This window comes from Molossus molossus, unplaced genomic scaffold (genome assembly GCF_014108415.1).
Source record: "Molossus molossus isolate mMolMol1 unplaced genomic scaffold, mMolMol1.p scaffold_m16_p_5, whole genome shotgun sequence".
Lineage (NCBI taxonomy): Eukaryota > Metazoa > Chordata > Mammalia > Chiroptera > Molossidae > Molossus > Molossus molossus.
Window position 1 is genome coordinate 28,978,432 of NW_023425388.1, and position 18,978 is coordinate 28,997,409.

Genomic DNA, 18,978 nt, shown 5'->3' on the forward strand with positions numbered 1-18,978 from the left:
ACAACTTAGAGAAGTTTCAGTGTTAGGGCTAATAACTTCAGGGCTCATTTGGGAATTTTGCAAATAAGTCTGTTTCCAACCTATTTATACTCCTTACAATTTAGATATTTCAATCATGTCTTTTCTCTAGTGTTGTCTTTACAGAATAAAATCCTATACGTAGCACAGACCTCTGAGGAGCATGCTCTCATCCCCACCCTTTGAGTGTTGCTGCAGTTTCCTGCCGGTGACAAAACTGCATGACCCAATCTCATGGTGGCTATCTTCTCAAAGGATTTGTTTCGAGGGGGAACTTAAGGCATGTAGCTCATGACAATGTGAAATTTCATTTTCTGAGCTGTCTGTACTCTGCCTTTGTGCAATGAAATCTCTCAACTTGCTGAATACTGCTGAACTTGTTGACAGTTGAGGAGGTCGAGCACATGTGAGCAGAAGAGAACAGCTGCTCTTGCCAGCTGCCTTCTCCTCCGCATGGACACCACTGCTGCCCAAGGAGCCACTGCAGGGCAGGACACGGGAGTTTGAGGTTGCTGAAGGAGACCCTGCTGACATTTCTGCTGGGTAAATTCATCCATATGCATCTGGGAAAAGGGATTTTAGCTGAGTGACTAAGAGCAAGGATGATGAAGCCAAACTACCCAGGTTCAAATCCTGGCTCTGCCACCTGGCTTTTCAGCTTTTTACATCAGGCAAGTTACCTAACCTCACTGTCATCAGCATCCTCACCTATAAATGGGGATGAGAGTTTCTTCATAGGGTTTTTCAGGATTCAGTGAATTAAATGTTATTATAATGAATAATTCTAGCAACAAATATTGATGATGCTCCTATTCCATTTCAGTTACCATGAACAAGATAGAATTTAGAGTATTTTGTGCTCTGCCTTGTGCTCCAAATGTGGTTTGATTTTGAGGTTGCAGGGTCCTGGGACAGCTGGCTGTCCCACTCTGGGATGGAGGTGTTCAGAGATGTGGATAGAAAGCATTGTTTTGCTGGGACACTTTGCTCACAGTGCTGGTAAATAGTCCCATGTAGTTATACTCGGGTGTAACTCTTCATGGAATTTAGAGTATTTTTTCACACTAGAAGCTCTGATGCATTTAAGGGTTATGAAATCAATGTAATAAGGTGTGACTAGATTTTGTTTAAAATGAAGGATAGAATTTTACAAAATAAGAGTTCCTAAAACTCTTTTTCAGTTACATATGTTTTTATATGCATGAGTGGCCTGGGTTTGATATAAAATGAATTTCTTGAGTAGTAGAAAAGAGAAGCAATTAAACAGCAACCTCCATACAGCATGTGCAACAAGTGCAGTGAGTGTCATGGAAACTTGGGAAGGTCACCTGACCCAGTCGGGCAGGTATAGAGAATCAGGGAAGCCTTCCAAGGGGAGGTGACACTTGACCTGAATTTTTTTTTTTTAATATATATATATATATATTTTATCCTCTCCCGAGGACATTTTTCCATTTTTGTTCAGGTAGAGTGGGTGGGGGAGAGAGAGAGAGAGAGAGAGAGAGAGAGAGAGAGAGAGAAACATCAGGGACACATCAAGTGGCTGCCTCCTGCACAACCCCAACCGGGACCGGGGACAAATTGCAACCAAGGTACATGCCCTTAGTGGGAACCGAACCCGGGTCCCTCTGGACCACAGGCCGACGCTCTAACCACTGAGCAAAACCAGCCAGGGCTCAGGTCTCTGATGTTTAATTTCCAAAGGCTGCAGGGGACGAATCTGAATCTGCAAACTCCAAGCCCCTAACTTGAGGAGACTTTCTGTAAACAGGAAGACAGTATCTTTCAGTCACTTTGCAAATTATCTCGCCATCCTGCTGGACATATCTGTAGACGGTTGCTGGCCTAGGAGTTGGCAGGGCTTCCTGTTCCAAAGTGGGATGGTACTTGGCAGGCGATAGAAAGCTGGAAACTGGGCTAGCCAGGCACCTTGCATGAAGAGAAAAGAAGGAAACCTGGTAGTTTTCCATCTGATTCAGAATATCTGGTCAAATGTAATTTAAAAGGACAGATAATTAAATATGTTTATAGTTGGCTTTGAAATGCCATGCATTTTTGGCAGTGTATTTACTTTGCCAAATGTTTTCCTAAGGCCTTATTTTGCATTCCCCGAACACAGACCATCTGGGCAGCAGGGGGATGAGCTGAAGCCCAGGAGGGCATCTGGGTGAATGGTTGAGGAGGGAGGTCCTCATGTTTGAAAATTGGACTAAGATGACATGTCTCTCTTAGCGCCCCCAGATGATCAATACTTATCTGTCCACCTGTGACCTGCCACAGAGCAGAGAGCTTTTTCTGACCCAAGCTTTGCCGAGTCACATGGCGGCTTGGAAAGCAGCCGCCCGGTTCCCAGCACACAGTGCTTTCTATCCACATCTCTGAACACTCACAGGGCCACCTCCATCCCAGAGTGGGGCAGTCAGCTGTCCCAGGACTCTGCAACCTCAAAATCAAACCATATTTGGAGCACAAGGCAGGCTCTTTACAGATCTTACCATAAAAGACATTCTAAGTTATGATCAGTCCTGTAAAGAGCTCCAGAACAGAAGGCCCCTTTTCCTGTTATTCATAAGATTGCTGTTTCCAGAAAAGTCGGATTAGCTTATCTTCCCTGGCTCAGGCCTACCTAGGAAAGGAAAAAGTCTCACTTCACTGAAATCACTTAAACAAAGGGTCTCGGCACCAAGTCCCCATTAGGACCTAGAAGAAATGTCAGGGTGGCAGCCACTCCTTACTGAAGAATCCTAAGCATTCCCCTGGTCCTCCATCTGGCATCTGGGCTGTGCCAAGCCCGGGCAGTGGCCTGGTCCAGGCTGGAATTCACTGGGAATAACAAGTAACAGGCCCAAATCTGGAAGTTCAGGGAAACTGGTTTTCCTCAATCCACTGTAAAATTAAGTGCTGTTTCTCTTTTTACCCACTGCCCCCCTACAAAATTGTAAGATATTTATAAAGTGTATACCATGGTGCTTTGATATATGTATACATTGTGAAAGAATTGCCCTCTCCATCTATTTGAAAAACGCAGCATGCGTTCTTTGACTCAGTTTCCTAAAAAATTTAAAGAAGCAAAAAAACGGTTAAATGTGCCAGGAGCATTTCACCTGATATACCCGCGCCCCCCCCCCCCCCCGTGTCTTCCTTGATTGGAGGTGGCCAAAAGGGGCTTTGTGGAGGCTTGCCCAGTCTCCACCACTATGCCAGGTATCAGTCCCATCTCACACTTACTCCTCCATTCCGCATACACACACCTCTCTGAGGTCATCATCCTCAGCGTGCAGCCTGGAGGGAAGGAAACTGAGCTAAAGCAACAGGTTCCACCCACAGTCTGAACTTGGAAGGGGAGATGGCTAGGCGACTGGAGGAGCTGCGTGGTGGAGAGGAAGCATCGAGGATGCTGGAAGGGAAATGATAGTGCACGACCACCGCGCACACGTCACTCAGGCTCCCACATGGGCTTGTGTATGTGTGCATGTGGGGGAGGAAGGTCCTTCACGGGTCACTCGGGGACTTCCGCGTGGGTTAGGATGCGTCGGGAGGCTTAGGCGGGATAACCAACCCCGCAGAGAGGGCTTGGGGCGCGCCCAGGATATACGAGGGTGTCTGGGGGTTAAAATTCACCACCCTCTCCAGGGCGCCGCCCCTTCTAATTGGCCGCGTCCGAGACCCCAACACTCCGCGCTCCCTTCCTTCGGCCTTTTCCCGGCCTCTCCAACCCCATCCCCGCCCGGCCTTCCGCCCCAGTCTGCTGCCGCGAAAACCGGGAGAGCGGACTGCGCCGCGCCCGGCATCCTCTGGGCATGCTCGGTTGGAGGGACCGGCTCCGCCACCAGAAGGGAGCGTCCTTCCTCCCCCAGGGCGGCGGCCGCGCCTGCAGCGACTGCCTCCGCGCCCGGGCCCCGCACACCTTTGGGGGGGGGTGGGGGCCGCCCTGTTGAGCAGGAGCCCAGAGCTGCCACCTACCCCGAGCTTTCCGGCAAGCGGAGGAGGGGCCGGCTGGGGAGGCGGGGAGGCGCGGAGGCGGGAGTCAGACCTCAGAGATGCCGGCGGCTCCTTAGAAAGTAAAGCTCAGCTGGCGAGCGGAGTCAGGCTCCCCACCGCCCGCTGGGGCGGGGCGGGGCGGTGGGCGGTGGTCTCCGCGCCCAGAGCGAGGTGCGAATTTAGTATCCGCCCACCTCGTCTCTGTCCCCGCCCCCAGGGAATTCTAATTCTCTGGGAAAGTGGTTCTCGGCGAATCTTTGGGGCGGGGTGCTCCGGCGCGCCTGGCGCAAAATGGTTAAAACAAAGTCTATGCGCGCCCCGCAGCCCCTCTTAGGGAAAGTGTGCGCGCTGGTGGCTGGGCACCCCCTTTGCTGATGTGAGGGTTAGTTACCCGGAGGAAGTCTGGTTGTGGCAGGAGAGGGGCGTAGAATAAGGGATGCCTCAGGCTGGTGCCGGCTCCCGCCCCCAGGCCTCTGGTGGGGCGCACCTCCAGCCAGACGGGCGCTGGGCGCTGGGCCGGGGCGTTAGCTGCGGGCGGCGGGCAGCCGGAGGACGCTCGAACCCGCGGCTCACTCTCTCTGCCTCCTCCCCCCAGGATTACCGAGAGGATGGGATGGATCTAGGCAGTGACGCCGGCAGCAGCAGCAGCAGCAGCAGCAGCCGCGCCAGTTCGCAGTCCAACTCCACCAAAGTGACCCCTTGCTCCGAGTGCAAATCCTCGTCGTCGCCGGGGGGCAGCTTGGACTTGGTGTCTGCCCTGGAGGACTATGAGGAACCCTTCCCGGTTTATCAGAAGAAGGTGATTGATGAGTGGGCGCCGGAGGAGGACGGGGAGGAGGAGGAAGAGGAGGACGAGCGCGACGAACGAGGGTACCGGGATGACCGCTGTCCCGCCCGGGAGCCGGGGGACGTGAGCGCCAGGACCCGCAGCGGCGGCGGGGGTAGAGGGTCCACCACCGCCATGCCGCCCCCCGTGCCCAATGGCAACCTCCACCCGCACGACCCCCAGGACCTCAGGCACAATGGCAATGTGGTGGTGGCCGGCTGGCCGAGCGGTTCTCGAGGCCCCCGCCGGGCGGTCCAGAAGCCCCAGCCGGCGGGAGGCTGGCGCGGCGGCCGGGGCCCGGCGGCAGGGGGCCTCTGCCTCCAGCCCACTGACGGCGGGACGTGCGTTCCGGAGGAGCCCCCGATGCCCCCAATGGACTGGGAGGCGCTGGAGAAGCATTTGGCTGGGCTGCAGTTCCGGGAGCAGGAGGTGCGGAACCAGGGCCAGGGGAGGACCAACTCCACCTCAGTAAGTTGGCGGGGGTGCGTGCCCACGCGCGCACACAAGCGTGCACAGCCCGCGCACAGCCGGCACGCGCCCTCAGGGCGCTCCCGCCCGCCTACGGCCCCATTCATCCTTGTCGGAGGCAGGGGGCCGGGCGGGAGCGCCTGCGTTCTGCTCCCCTGGGGTACCGTTGCTCAGTCGGCGAGCTGTCTGGGTTTGCTGGATGGGCGGAGAGGAGGGAGGGGCAGCCAGAGAGCAGCGGAAAGTCGGGTTAGTCGAACCGGCGACTCATTTTAATGGAATTACTTAGGGAGACGAGGTTGTGAGTCACTTGTCTGAAAATAAATCCGGGGAGATTTTGGCACTGCAGCCACTGCCTGCGGGTGATATTTGAAGTCGTAATAGTTGTGGCTTTGTCAACCGTGGTGGGTCGCCCTTCGTTGCTACTGATGTCTCGCCCATATACAGGCTGCCCCTGTGCACACGGACACACTCGCCTGCCCACACCGCTCTGGTCGGCAGCAGGGTTTGTTCCATCTCCTTTTAAGCGGATGCTCCTGTATTTGAATGGGTGGCCGCCCTCCTGTAAGACTTTCTTCCTGTCTGAAACCCGGCCTATTGTTGACTTGAGGGAACCGGGTGAATTGATCTGCTAGGATGAGGGAGGCATTTTAGCCTCGGTAGCCTGACTCATTCCTTCTCTGATGAATTCTCCTTGTTTTAATAAGGAACCTCTTGCACTTCCTCACCGGAGGTCACTGCCTCCAAGCAGGAAATCCAGAGAGGGAGGGGTGCTGGAGTGGGGAAAGGAGGGCTGCATCTATAATAAGAAGCTCTGACAGGTTCAGACTTGTCTCAACACCTTTTGTGCCCCTAAGAGGAGAGGAGAGGAGATACATTACTTAAAATAAAGCATCATGAATGTAGACCGCCTATTTATTACTGTTTTGAGCTAAAGCAACAGTTGTAATTTGAAATCATTAGTGATGCCCCTAAATGGGGCTGAAGGGCACAGTTTAAATGAGCTGCTTTCTGTGTGTGGCAGCTGTGTGGCAGTGTGGGGAAAATGCTTGCTTGCAGGTGTAATTTTCGGCTCCAGGGCCTGGGGCTACTGGAAATTGGGTGCGTGCACTTCTGACTTCAAGGGTGAAGATGGTAACTGAGTTTCACAGAGAAATTGGCATGGTTTTCATCAGAGAGAGCCCTTAGCTGACAGAGCCCACTGGTTAGTGTCCCCTGAGAAACTACCTATTAAATTAACACACTTGTTCTAATCCCAGGTTTACCATGGCCACTAGCAGACATGGAATCTTTCTATTACAGCCAATATAGCTCTTGTACCTTGCAATAGAAAACAACCTTTCCCCATTTAGTGCTTGAGAAAAATACCTTATTAAGCTCCCTGGACTTAAACAATGACCTGAAGATAAATAAGTTTTCTTTACTGTTGTGTGACATTTATATATTCCAGGGAAATACGATAACTGGATATACACGTGAAGTTACGTTTTGATGGTAACAGTGATCTTCATTATTCAAAAGTTATTAAACAAAATGTTATTGAGCATCCCTTGTATTATGTGCTAAATCTGAGGTATGATTCTCAGTGCTGCAATTACACATCTGTCCACGTGTAACTGGAATTGTGGTGAAGGGAGTTAGGAATGCAGACAGACTCCTCTGGGAACGTAGAATCTAATGGTTTGCTGACAGCTTCCCCTCTGCCAACTGTGCACGTGTGCATGCGTGCGCTCACACACACACGCACACACAAACACACACACACAGCTTCTCTTGTTTTTGTGAAGACTGAATCTTTCCTTCTTGGGCAATTTTTGAAGCCAAAGGTATGTCTTTACCTAGTAAACAGTTTGTGTATTGGGGTTCCTCTCCCTCCCCCACCCCGTACTCAACCCTCCTGAAAATGTCCCTCTGGGCATTTCCCCCACAAGTCACAGGGAATTTGGGTTCCATCGATTTAAAGCCGGTATGAGTACAGAAATGAGGAGGGGAGGTGGCCTTTGAGGTCGTTTAATATTACATTTTTCTATCTTCTGGGTTGTCTTTGAAAAATATCACTAGCTAATGTTAGTTTAGAATAGTGTTAGAATACCTTTGAAATCACCTTAGCATTTAAGAAAAGTGAAATACAGTGCAATGTAATATAGTGCATTGCTCAGGGTCAGATTGGTTTTTTTAAACTTTTGTTTCATTTTTATGTATACACTGGGTCACAAGGTAGGATTTCTTTCTCATTATGGATCATTTTCATAACACTTTGAAAAGCCCTGTTTACTTCTGCCTGGAATAAGTGGGAAAATTTATAACCATGAGGACAGAAAGTTAGGAATAATGAAGGAGTTATGTAGAACAGAAAGACGGTCTTGAGGGAGTTGTTCTAATCAAATTATATTTTGGCTACACTGTAAAAAGTTGTGTGTAAATGGAATTACTATGTGCTACTGGGATGGGGGTATACATGAGAAAGAGGAGATAGGTTTTCTTTCACCTGTGAAAAGCACCACATAAGCTTATTCCCACCTCAGGGCTTTTGCCCGTTCTCTTTTGGAATCAAATGGCTGGTTCCTTCTCATCATTCCAGACTCCATTCAGCTCTCACCTCCTCAGAGCTGCTGTCCCTGACCACACTCCACCCCCTACCCAAGCACTCCTAGTGAGTTTTATTAGTGCTTATTACCACCTGACATTCTCTTGTTTAGTTCTCCTTAATTTTCAGTCTCTAAAATCTAATTGGAGTACAGGGGTGTTGTCTGTCTTTTAAATGCTGTAGCCTAGTGCCTGCGACAATACCTAGGATACAGTGCGCTCTCAAATAGCAACTGAATGAATGAACGAATGAAGGAAGGACTTATGACCCACACACCACAGAGCTGAACCACATCTCTGGTTTTACAGTTGAGAAAACAAGCCCAGAGTTGTTTAGTGATTTCTCTAAGGTCCCAGAAAGAAATCTGTGAAATCGGTTTTGTCTTTTCTGCTGATACTAGACTAGGTATTTTTCTCTTTTTAATGCTTAAAATAATTTGAAATAAAAGGCAAAGAAAGAGCTCCCATCTATTGAAGTAACTTAAACGGTTTCCTAACAACTAGTCCCCTCTTCCGCTTCCTTCGTATTAGGGATCGAAGTAAACTAGGGAACAGTCAGAGTCCCATTACTGATGAGTCTCTTCTCACAGACAGGGTTTGTTTTGGGTTTGTTTTAAGGGAATAACACTGAGTTCTGCAGAGCAAAACTGTGACAGAATGCGGGTCTTCTGGCTTCCTGTCCAGGTCTCCTTTTCCCTCTGGGCTGTAGCAGTACTGAAAAGGAAAGACGGAGGTTTCAAAAATGTGTTGGCAATCAGGAAAGATTGAGAGGCAAATTTAAAAAAAAACAACTTCCCACTGTTTAGGTGGGATCTGAAACGCAGGGCTGACCTTTTTCGGAAGGCTGTAAGCCAGGTGCCAGTCAGTGGAGGGTGAGGGTTGGGGCCAGAGCACCAGGTGCCTGAGGAGTCCTGAAGGAACCACGCTGGTGACTGACTTCCTGCTGTCTTCTCAGAGCGGCTGCTCCCAGGCAAACCTGCGGCACTTGGGTGGCCCAAACCCCTCGTGATGTCCCAGCCCCACACCTTGATGTCAGAGCTTTGAGGGCAGCTAGGTTACTTTATTTCACTGCCTTTTCCCAAGTAGCTCCATTGTGCCTGGCGCACATGCCTGATGCAGTTTCGGAGGAGGAGACACTGAAGCCCACGACCAGAGCTCCTCCCGAAGGGCCCCCTCCAGTCGCCAGCCCTTGCTCATCTGGTCTCCACGTGTGTCTCACAGCCCTGCCAGGTGTGGGCACACACAGTTAAGGGGTAAAGGAGGATATTGGGTATTGGTGCTTTGGATGTCAGATTTAGAACCAGGAAGGTGAGTTTCAGGGAGTCGGGCTCCCACGTGTTTGTGTTTATCCTGAAGTCTCACCTCCCTGCCTGCTCCCGCTCTGGTCAACTGGCTTGGACAGTCCTGAGGGAACCAGGAGCTTCTCTCTTCTCCTGCTTCTCCAGGACCTCAGTTTGTCACAGTGTCACCTTTCTGCTAACTCAAGGGGTTTCCCCACACATCGCCAAGTGCGGTGGGGTGCCCACTGCCTCAGTGGACCCCATTTCTTAAATGGGGTATAATTTCACCTCTTTCTCTCTGTGATCTTTCCATGCGGTTTTCTCTCCTTCAGGGTCTGTGATCCTCCATGTTTAGCCTCTTCTGTCCCTGGAAGTGCACTCTCATTTTTTTCTCCCACTTATCTCTTCTTTTGATTCTTTTTTTTTTTTTTTTTTTAATAGCTTTACTGAAGTAGAATTGACATAGAATCAACTGCACATGTTTGAAGTGTACAATCTGGTGAGTTTTGACATATGTGAACACCTGTGAAACCATTGCTAAAATCAAAAACATGAACCTATCTCTCACCCCCAGAAGTATCCTTGTGCCCCTTGGTAATTCCCCCAGTCCTGACCCTTGGCAACCACTGGTCTTACTCTATCTCTCTAGGTCAGCTTGCATTTTCTAAACGAATGGAAGTGGAATCATATAATACATACTCAGTGTTTGTTCAGCTTCTTTCACTCAGCATATAGTGATTTTACAGATCATCTGTGGTACTATGTATGTTTATAGCTCACTACTCTCTGTTGCTAGGTAGTGTTCCGTTTTATGGATATACCTTATTCCCCTGTTGATGGACATTTGGGTTGTTTCTAGTGCTATGAACATTCACCTCTTTGTAAAGACATACCTTTCTTACCTATTTTATCTTGGGTAAAATACCTGGGAGTGGAGTGGCTGGATCATATGGTAAGTGTGTATTTAACTGTTTAAGAAGTTGTCTGTTTGCCAAAGAAGTTGCACCATTTTTCGTTGCCATCGCCATGATTCTTAATATAGTCACTGTAACCTTGGCTTTCTCTCCCATGGTTGCTCCATTCCGGCTGTGTCCTTGGGCCTTGCAGGACATCTCTCTTCAGGAGACTGGTGTGACTGCTGCCCTCTCTATTAAAACAACGAGAAAGCACCTGGATCACGTCTTACATTCAGCCAAAGTCATTACACCCATTGTTCCAAAAGGAAGGGCCTCATTTTTAAATGAGAGAAGAGTTCTAGTGGTAGACTTGACACGTTTTAATTCCAGTTTTATTATTTGTTAGTGCCAGTGACAGGTGCATTTACTCCCCTCTCCCCGTTTAATGAGAATATAAGAACAATTTTAATTGACATGTTAATTGAAAGCAAATTCTCCCGATGAAGTCATTTCCAAAGTACTTGAAAATAATGTCTTTTTATTTGTTTGTACTATTAACTAGTAGCAAACTTCAAATTACCTACATTTCTTCCCAGACTGGTGCTAATTACAGGTTCTTTTCAATGTATCATTCTGTGAGAATTACAGCCAGTTACTCCTTTCCCGTCAATGGCACTACTAAAGAAACTTGAATGGCTAAGTATTTGTTTCCTCAGTTATTTGGACTATATTTAAATCACATGAATTCCCATTTTTATAGACTGAGTTAAGAGGCCTTTATTACTCCTACAAAATATAGTAGAGTTTCTAAGTTAGTAAGTGATGTGACTCGGCAGCCTGGGACCCAGCAGTGAGGACGTTCTGTGTGGTATGCAGCCTTCACTTACTCCTGTCGGTACGGAGCATTACATGACCGTGGTAAAATCATTTTGTTTGTTTTTTTTAACCTTAACCAGAAATCACCAGGGCTACATGTCTTCTGTGCTTTCCTTTCTCCTTGAAATGTTTAGTGCCATCTTTGCCTGCTTTTCTAACCTGTGTGGGTTTTTGTCTGAGCTGCAAGGCTGCTGTATCCATTCACACGTACTCGAGACTTCAAAGAATATGATTGGGTTCAAAAAACAGGTTGCAGGTAAAGCACAGTTCTGGGCTTGTGTGTGCATTGAAGCTACCATCAGATGATTCACCCTTTTGTGGAACAGACTTTCGTCTTTTCCTACCAATCAGCTTGCACGTAGTGGTCCTTTAAAACATCCTAAGGAGTTCGATTCCCAGTCAAGGGCACGTACCTGGGTTGCAGATTCGATACCCAGCCCTGGTTGGGGTTCTGTGGGAAGCAACCAATTGATGTGTCTCTCTCACATGGATGTTTCTCTCTCTCTCTTTTTCTCCCTCCCTCCCTCCCCCTCTATCTGAAAAATCAATGAAAAAATATCCTCCACTGAGGATTAACAAAACAAGCAAACAAACAAAAAGGTATCCTATGGAAAGTTTTCAGGGTGGGTATCTGAAAAATGGATGCAGATATTCTCACCACACATTCACTGGGGCCTTTGAACATCTCACCACCGATACTGTTCACCTTCCTCCGTCCTTCTGTGGCTCTGCCTGCATTTTTAACTCCAGGTCCTTTGCCAGTGTTCCTCTTTCACTCTCGGGAAGGCCCAGGACGAGCCCTTTGCTAAGTCGCAGGTCCAGGCGCTGCTGCTGTCCACCACACTGCCTGGCATTTGCTTCTGACCCAGAGCCCCACTTTGGGGAAGCTGCACCCGATCATCCCAGCTCTGAAAACCTCTCGGAACTTCGGTTCCACTGTGTACCACTTCCTCACACTTAGGTTTTAAAAGGCTTTCTGGTTTTGAGTGTTTCCATGTTCACTGTCACATTTGTTCCTCATGACGCCTGGGAATTGGACAAGGCAGTTATTATTCCCATTGTAGAGATGAGAAAACCAAGGCCCAGCAAGGTTCAGGGGTTTGCCTAAAGTCTCATGCCTGGCAAAACAGACCAAACCTCTCCATTTCTGACTGTGGTTCCAGGCTCTCTCAGTGGCATGGTCTTACATTCCAGGTTACCTTTTTGTGGGTATGTCTCTTATCTACCCTCTTCTCCATCAAAGACATACGTAATACAGGCTCAGACACTTCCTGAGGAATATTTGAGGAATACTTGTTATCAGGTTGGTTAATGTATTTAGTAACATCCTTTAGTTTTTTTGTTTTTTTAAAAAATGTATCTTTATTGTTGAAAGTATTACAGATGTCCCTCCTTTTTCCCCATTGATACCCTCCTCCCCGCTCCTGTTCCCCCTGCCTTCACCACACTGGTCTGTGTCCATTGGTTATGCATAATGCATATCAGTTCTTTGGTTTTACTTTTAAAATTAACTCAAAACTGCTACACTTTGAAGTTTCTTATTAGTGCTAATAATAGTCATCCTGGGTCCTTTCTTAAAAGCTTATCTAAATTCTGTAACATTACTTTTACATTTTAAAATAGAAATTTGTTTTTACTCCTGGACCTTGCCCCTGAAGACATGAATGGTTTTGTTTTCTTACATTTGAAATTCAGTCCTAAGTATTTTAACAAAAAGGGCTTTTGCAAATGCTTTTCTTTAGCTGCTTTATGCTTCTTGCGCTGTTAGGACAGAATACGCTTTATACTGTCAGTGGCTGGGAGATTATTTTGCATGCCACTTCTGTAGAAACTCAAGTGTCAGTTATGAAATTGAGCATTTTTAGTAGAAAAGTAATAGGATTTTAAGGATAGACAGGATCCGAGAGTTCATCTCATCAAACGTTCACCGCCATTTTCAAAGGAGGAAACAGGCCCATGGAAACCCACCTTCTTTACGGCTTCCTCAGCGCAGGCCTGACCCGGCCTCAAGTCACCTCACTCAGCATTTCCACTTCTGACGAGCTCTCCCCCTCTTCCGCTGATGGTTCCTTTTTCTTAAAATGAGTATTTTGAAAACTTAATTTGGAGGACAGATCCAATCTCATTATCTAATATCTTCAAAAGTAGAAATAGATTCTAATGTTTATCACTTGTTAGAAAAGTTTTCAAATTTTTTATTTATTTATTTTTTTATTGATTAATTTTTGTTAGAAAAATTTTCAATTTTTTCTCATTTTCTTTTTTAAACACATGTTGTCATACAGTTGCTTGACACGAGGTAAAGCAAAGCTTGCTGGAAGCCAAGAGTTATCAGTTTTCTTCAGTCTGGTTTGTATATCTGATTCCCTAATAATTGCCACTTGTAGCTGTACATTTTACTGATACCCCTACATCTCCAAATGTATTATATTTGCATTTATTTGTAGTTGAATGATCTTTTTTGGTATAGCCATCATCAGCAATATCATGTTCTTTTTCTCCCCCCTTCCATTTCTTAGTCTCTCCTTAGTATTTATGGTTCATGAAAGTGAGTGCGAATCTTTCTTCCTTGGAATATTAGCACAGTATGCCTTCCAGTTTTATGGATTACAAGAAGCAATGCATTAGTGGGCAGCTGATTTCTACAAATCTATCAATTCCAGAGGGTTTTATTGCCCATGTCCTCATAGAGGTGATTGATCCTTCAAAACTCTTCCTTGCAGAAATAAATGTCATTCGTGGAGTTGGATTTTTTTTTTTTAATACACAATGCTACTAAAAGCCTCCAGCAAGGAAGTGTGTGGGCCTGGCATTTGCAGGTGCTGCTCCGTCTGGCAGGCGGATGGGCTTGCTTTCTGGGGGCTTGAGGGTGGACAGGGGACAGAGTTCATGTCCACAGCCTCACAGCCAGGCCTCCGGTGGGCAGTCAGCACCTCCCAGGGCGAACGCCAACCCACCTGATCCTGTTGATATGCCCTCAGAAGGGCACATCCATTGCTTCCTCCTTAGGATCCCTGCACTCCCCACCTCCGTCTGGGGTCCTCAGCCTGCCTCTGTTTCCCCTTCCACCCCTATGTAAGTTTACCTGTGTGTGTAGAGAACCAATTCAAAGTCCATAAGAAAGTGACTCATTAGTCCTGGGCACCTCTCGTGGCCAGGCCCCCACATGACCGCTCCGTGATAAAGATCAGGACAGGCATGAGCTGTGGCCAGGGCCCTTGCTCACGAGCAGGTGGCAGGCATGCCCAGAACAGAACAACAGATACGTTGTGGCAGCTACTGATCATGTAACTGAATTCTGCTCCCTTCTTGGTTTGCCATATAGGGAAAGAACTTTGCTGTCTGAAAAAGTTGAAAGGGAATGAGGTCATTTCCTCATCCATCCTAAGGTCTTCAGCAGATTTATAAATTTAGATTTGAGGTTAGAGCATTAAACAATAAAAACAAAACCCGAAAAGCTGCTGTCTTACGAAATCCTGGAGCATTTTTAACGTCAGGTCCAGCAGCTTAATAGCTCATATCCCTTTTCCCTATCCAAAGAAAGAGTAGTATTACATTTATTTCCAAAATAAGAAGGTTCCCTGTGGGAACCTGGCACAGTGTCTTCTTAGACAAGAACTTAAAGGCTAATCTCCACTCCTACAAAAAGAACATGTTTTCAAATAGTTTCAAAACCAATTCAGCCTTCTGCTTTTCTCCTCATGGCACCAGTAGCTAAAAATTATGCCACTTATTAAAATCATGTTTTTTTTCTTTATGCAATCTCACATAATTTTGGTCCATTTTGACCTGATCTGACATTTTGTTATGACCAGTTGCATCTTAAGTGCTCTGTCCCTTTTATTTCCACTCTAAAATTGGTTCTGTAAGGAGTAAGAGAGAAGACCACTGGGATTTTATTTTTGAATACTTAGATTATATAACCAGTGATCTCCTGTTAGAGCAGTTATCCAGCCTACAGTGGCTCCACATCTGACCCAGATAGCCCTTAAAGGAAGATCTCACTGGAGAAGAACAACTTTAGGCAGCAGTCATTTGAAAACTTTTTGAATACCTACTCTAGTGTGGTCTGGTGGTTTCAGTATTAGACTCATTGTTCTTGTGTTTCTTACAGAAATGCTCAGCAAAGTAAACCTACCACTGTGCTTGTACGAACACAGGAGTGAGACCCCAGGGCACTGGAGGCATAATTAAAACACTCTTTCACTAGTAAACAATGCCCGGGAACCAGAATATTAGAGCTGGAAGGGTGGCAAGGATGGCAAAGCCAGACGCTTGCAGAGGCCACGTAGGTAACTAATGAGAGCAGTGGGCCAGGGAGCCGCTGGTCTGGGAGGACGGGCCCCAGGGATGAAGAGCTGCTGTTCTGCCACACTGGCTCACCCCTCGCCATGCCTGCATACAGTCGCAGCCCTCTGCTATGTCAGGAGAAGCCCAGGCTTTTATGAGAAATAAAAGGGTTTTATGAGAAATATCTTCAATATGAAATTTTGGCAAGTAACTTTGAAATAAACACATAATTTGGGGCCTAACAAACAGATCTGTGGTTTGGGCTACCAGTTGCTCATCCCACACCCAACCCGAGCTCCTCATTCTACAGATGAGAAAACTGAGACCCAAAGAGGTGTTTTAAATGACTTAATTGAAGTGGGATGGAGGTGGGGCAAGCTGGGGGTGGCTTGCTGAGAGGTCTGGTGAGATTCTAGAAATGAGAGATCTTAGGCAAGAAAGTTTATGAAAGAGTGTTTGTATTTACTGACTCTGGAGTAGCTTCCCCCTTCCCCAAAAGTGCTTAAAATAATTTGAAACAATAACATCCAGGGGGAAAGTAAGCACAACCTTATGCGACTTACTCTATTTCACTTAATTCTTATTTACATCACATTTCTTAGAATTTACTTGTCTCTTTCAACTTCAAAGCAGTTCAAGAATTGATTTGTTATTTGGATTCAAGGAAATGTATCATGATTTAATTTTCACTATTTATGAATAATGAAAAGGGAAGGTCTCTTTAAGAACAGGTTATTTTAACCATAAACACACACACACAAACACACACATTGCATGATATGTGGCCTCAGTTCTTTTATATGCTGGAAACTCACCCGGGAATATTTTAATCCCAAGGGGTGGTAGAGGGGTGACTTTTGATAAAAATTTCTTGTTGTTATATGGCACCTAATGAAACTTCAATATTGCTGAATCATAATGAGATTTTATTTAATTGCTGCTGTTACTACATTAATATTGAGTGGGGCCTGTTGAACATATAGAGGTTGGAAAGTTATATATTTTTTCCTCTTGAGAATTACTGGCTCTAAGTACAAAGTCAGCATAGATTTCAAACAAGCAAGACAAGTTTGGGGTGTTTTTTCACTCTCCTTTAAAAAATAGGAAACATTGTTCACTTAAAAAAAACCCAAAAACCTTTGTTTTAGAATAACTTTAGATTTACTGAAAGAGTTACAAAGACATCACAGAGTTTCCAAATATCCTTCATCAGCTTCCCCTAATGTTAACATCTCGTCTAACTGTGTGTGGTACGTTTATCAAAACTAAGAAATGAATATTGGCACACTAGTATTACCTAAACTACGTGCTTTATTTGGATTTATATTAGTTTTTAAAATTAAAACTATAGGTAATAAGTAATGTATCTTCGTAGACTGTGGCTTGAAGAGAGAGGAGAGAGTTTCTCCATATTCTGCATCACACCTCTGCAGAATCTTCCAAGTGAACATAAAGCGTAAGCAAAATTTCCGCTCGTGAGTTTGCTCTGCAAATGCATTTTGAAAACGAGTCTCCTAGCCCCTCTTCCAGTCAGATTGCCGTCCCTCTGTCCCTCCTGTGTGGAAAGTGCGGGGCCTCCGTGGGGAAAGTGTGAGGGGGCAGGAGAGGCAGGCAGAGGGGGGCACCCGGCCTGTAGAGGGCGCAACTCCTCTAACGGAAAGCGGGGGGGGAGGGGCCGTGCTCTGAGCCCCGCTGGAGAAAGGAGCTGCATGCTGCCCACTGTCTGCTTTCGTGCGCGGCCGCAAGTTGTCACCATCCTTTGCAATGTTGTCACCATCCTTTGCAATGTTGTCACCATCCTTTGCAATGTTGTTTGTTTGCTTTTTAACTAGGGAGCCGCTTTCTGCTTAGGAGTTTACTTCTTTCAAGGCAGGGTTCTGGCGGGATTGCAAAGGCTGTGTATGGTAGGCAAGTTGCCACAGAAGTTCCCGAGGACTTCAGAGAGCTGTCAGTGACCTGAGGGACAAATGCCACTGCAGATGTCAAGGTGACTCAGTTGGTTGCAGTGTCACCCCATACACCAAAAGGTGGAGGGTTCGATTCCAGGCTGGAGTGTGTGCAGGAGGCAACCAATAGCCTCTCACACCAATGTTTCTCTCTCTCTCCCTTCCTCTCTCTCTAAAATCAATAAACATATCCTTGGGTGAGGATTAAAAAAAAAAAAAGAAAGAGTACCAAATCATGCGGAACACACCTGGGAGATTTCACAGATTAGAAGCTCCGAGGAAGGAGGTTTGGGAGGAAAAGGAAACTGTCGCACGGCAATGTTCAGTATTTGTTGACTGAGTGATCCAAATTTGAAAAACTACACTGCTCATGGACACCGGGCATCATTTTGTCAGCAATAGAAGGACATCCCTGTGGCTCAGTCGATTCTCATAGAGAGGGTTTCCCAGTCACTTACTCTCTGCCTCTGTGTGGTCTGGTTTGGCAACAGGATCAATGATTTCCTCTTTGGGCTTGTTAAATTTTCCCAGAATTCCTTCACTAATTACATGTTCAATGCATTGTGGATTATGATACTATATCTAAATGCTTCTTTCAGCAAAACCCATGGAATTGTACTGAAAACCACACTCTCTAGACCAACATGTTTTAGATAGCTGCTTCAGTCCATGTAGTCTCTCAATGCTCCTTGCAGGCTGTACTCAAGGTCGGGACACGTGGGCATCACTGACCTCTGGAGTCTTTGGTTCTTCCTTCTGTGGATGGTGGGCATTTGTGGGTTTTGCACCCTGCGTGGGTTACCCTTCCTGATAATTGCTGGGTTCCTTTTAGGGCATTACCCCTTCCCTGCTGTGTGTGATTTTGGTGGGAGGGTAATTATTAGTGGCTGATTCATATTCTGGGAACCTCAGCCCCAGGTTCTCCCCCCACTGTCTCTGCCACAGCTGGAAGAGTTGCCCCCCAGGACTTGGGGTCCAGAGCGCTGTCTGCAAGGCCCTCAGGAGCTGTCCGAGGCCTTTCATGACCTCTCTGGGTTTCCCCTTGTTTCCAGTTGCTGCTCCATGTCCATCTCCTGTTGGTTCTGTGAGTTTAAACCGGCGTTGGTTTTATTGCTTTCGAATCAGGAACCCTAACTCTTAACAGCAGGCACTCTCTCAACTTATGACTCAAGTTCAAACGTGACAGGTGTAGACCCAGTATCACTAAATAGAAGTTTGTAAGGTTTTTTGCTTCTTTCACAGAATCATTGACTATCAAAGGTGGAATGGACCTTAGAGCTCATCTGTCCAATCCCTTTCGTTCTGCGGGGGAGGACATGAGCACACGCAATGAACGAGACTCTCAGTGTCACAGGTGGAACATAGCACGCTGACATCCTGCACAGAGACCTCATGACCCATCTGCCCAGGGCATCTTGTCTACACACCCTCGTTCTGCTTACGGGGTGCCTGGGCTGGACTAAGGGTGGCATCAGTGACCTTGGAAACGATAAAAGCTAACTGGACCAATCCCAGATTCAAACACTGAGCTGAAACCTCAGCTTTTAGACACAGGCACAGGGTTACCCCAGTGCCCTCTGACAACAATCCAGACGTGTCCTCATATTTCAGCCGAGACTTTGCCTAAAGAAGTGATGGTTATCAGCAATTTCTGGAATCAGATAGACCTAGGCTCAGAATAGTAGTACTCATCTCCTTATGATTATAGGGATACATACAACTAGTATTATGGTATGAATCTTGTGTTATTAATGAGAATTATAGATTGTCTTCCAATTATTCCTTATTCTATAGAAACTGTATTACTGTGTAGT

At 46.6% G+C, this 18,978-nt stretch overlaps 1 protein-coding gene across 2 annotated transcripts in view; it reads left to right on the forward strand.

Annotated features, from left to right (window-relative positions):
• LOC118617186 (schwannomin-interacting protein 1) overlaps window positions 1-18,978 on the forward strand; it is a 545,098-nt gene that overhangs the window by 413,271 nt on the left and 112,849 nt on the right. For both annotated transcript variants that reach the window (XM_036242900.1, XM_036242901.1), the window contains one exon: window positions 4,595-5,293. In XM_036242900.1, the coding sequence (XP_036098793.1) occupies window positions 4,595-5,293 (699 nt within the window). The remainder of the gene's footprint in view (window positions 1-4,594; window positions 5,294-18,978) is intronic.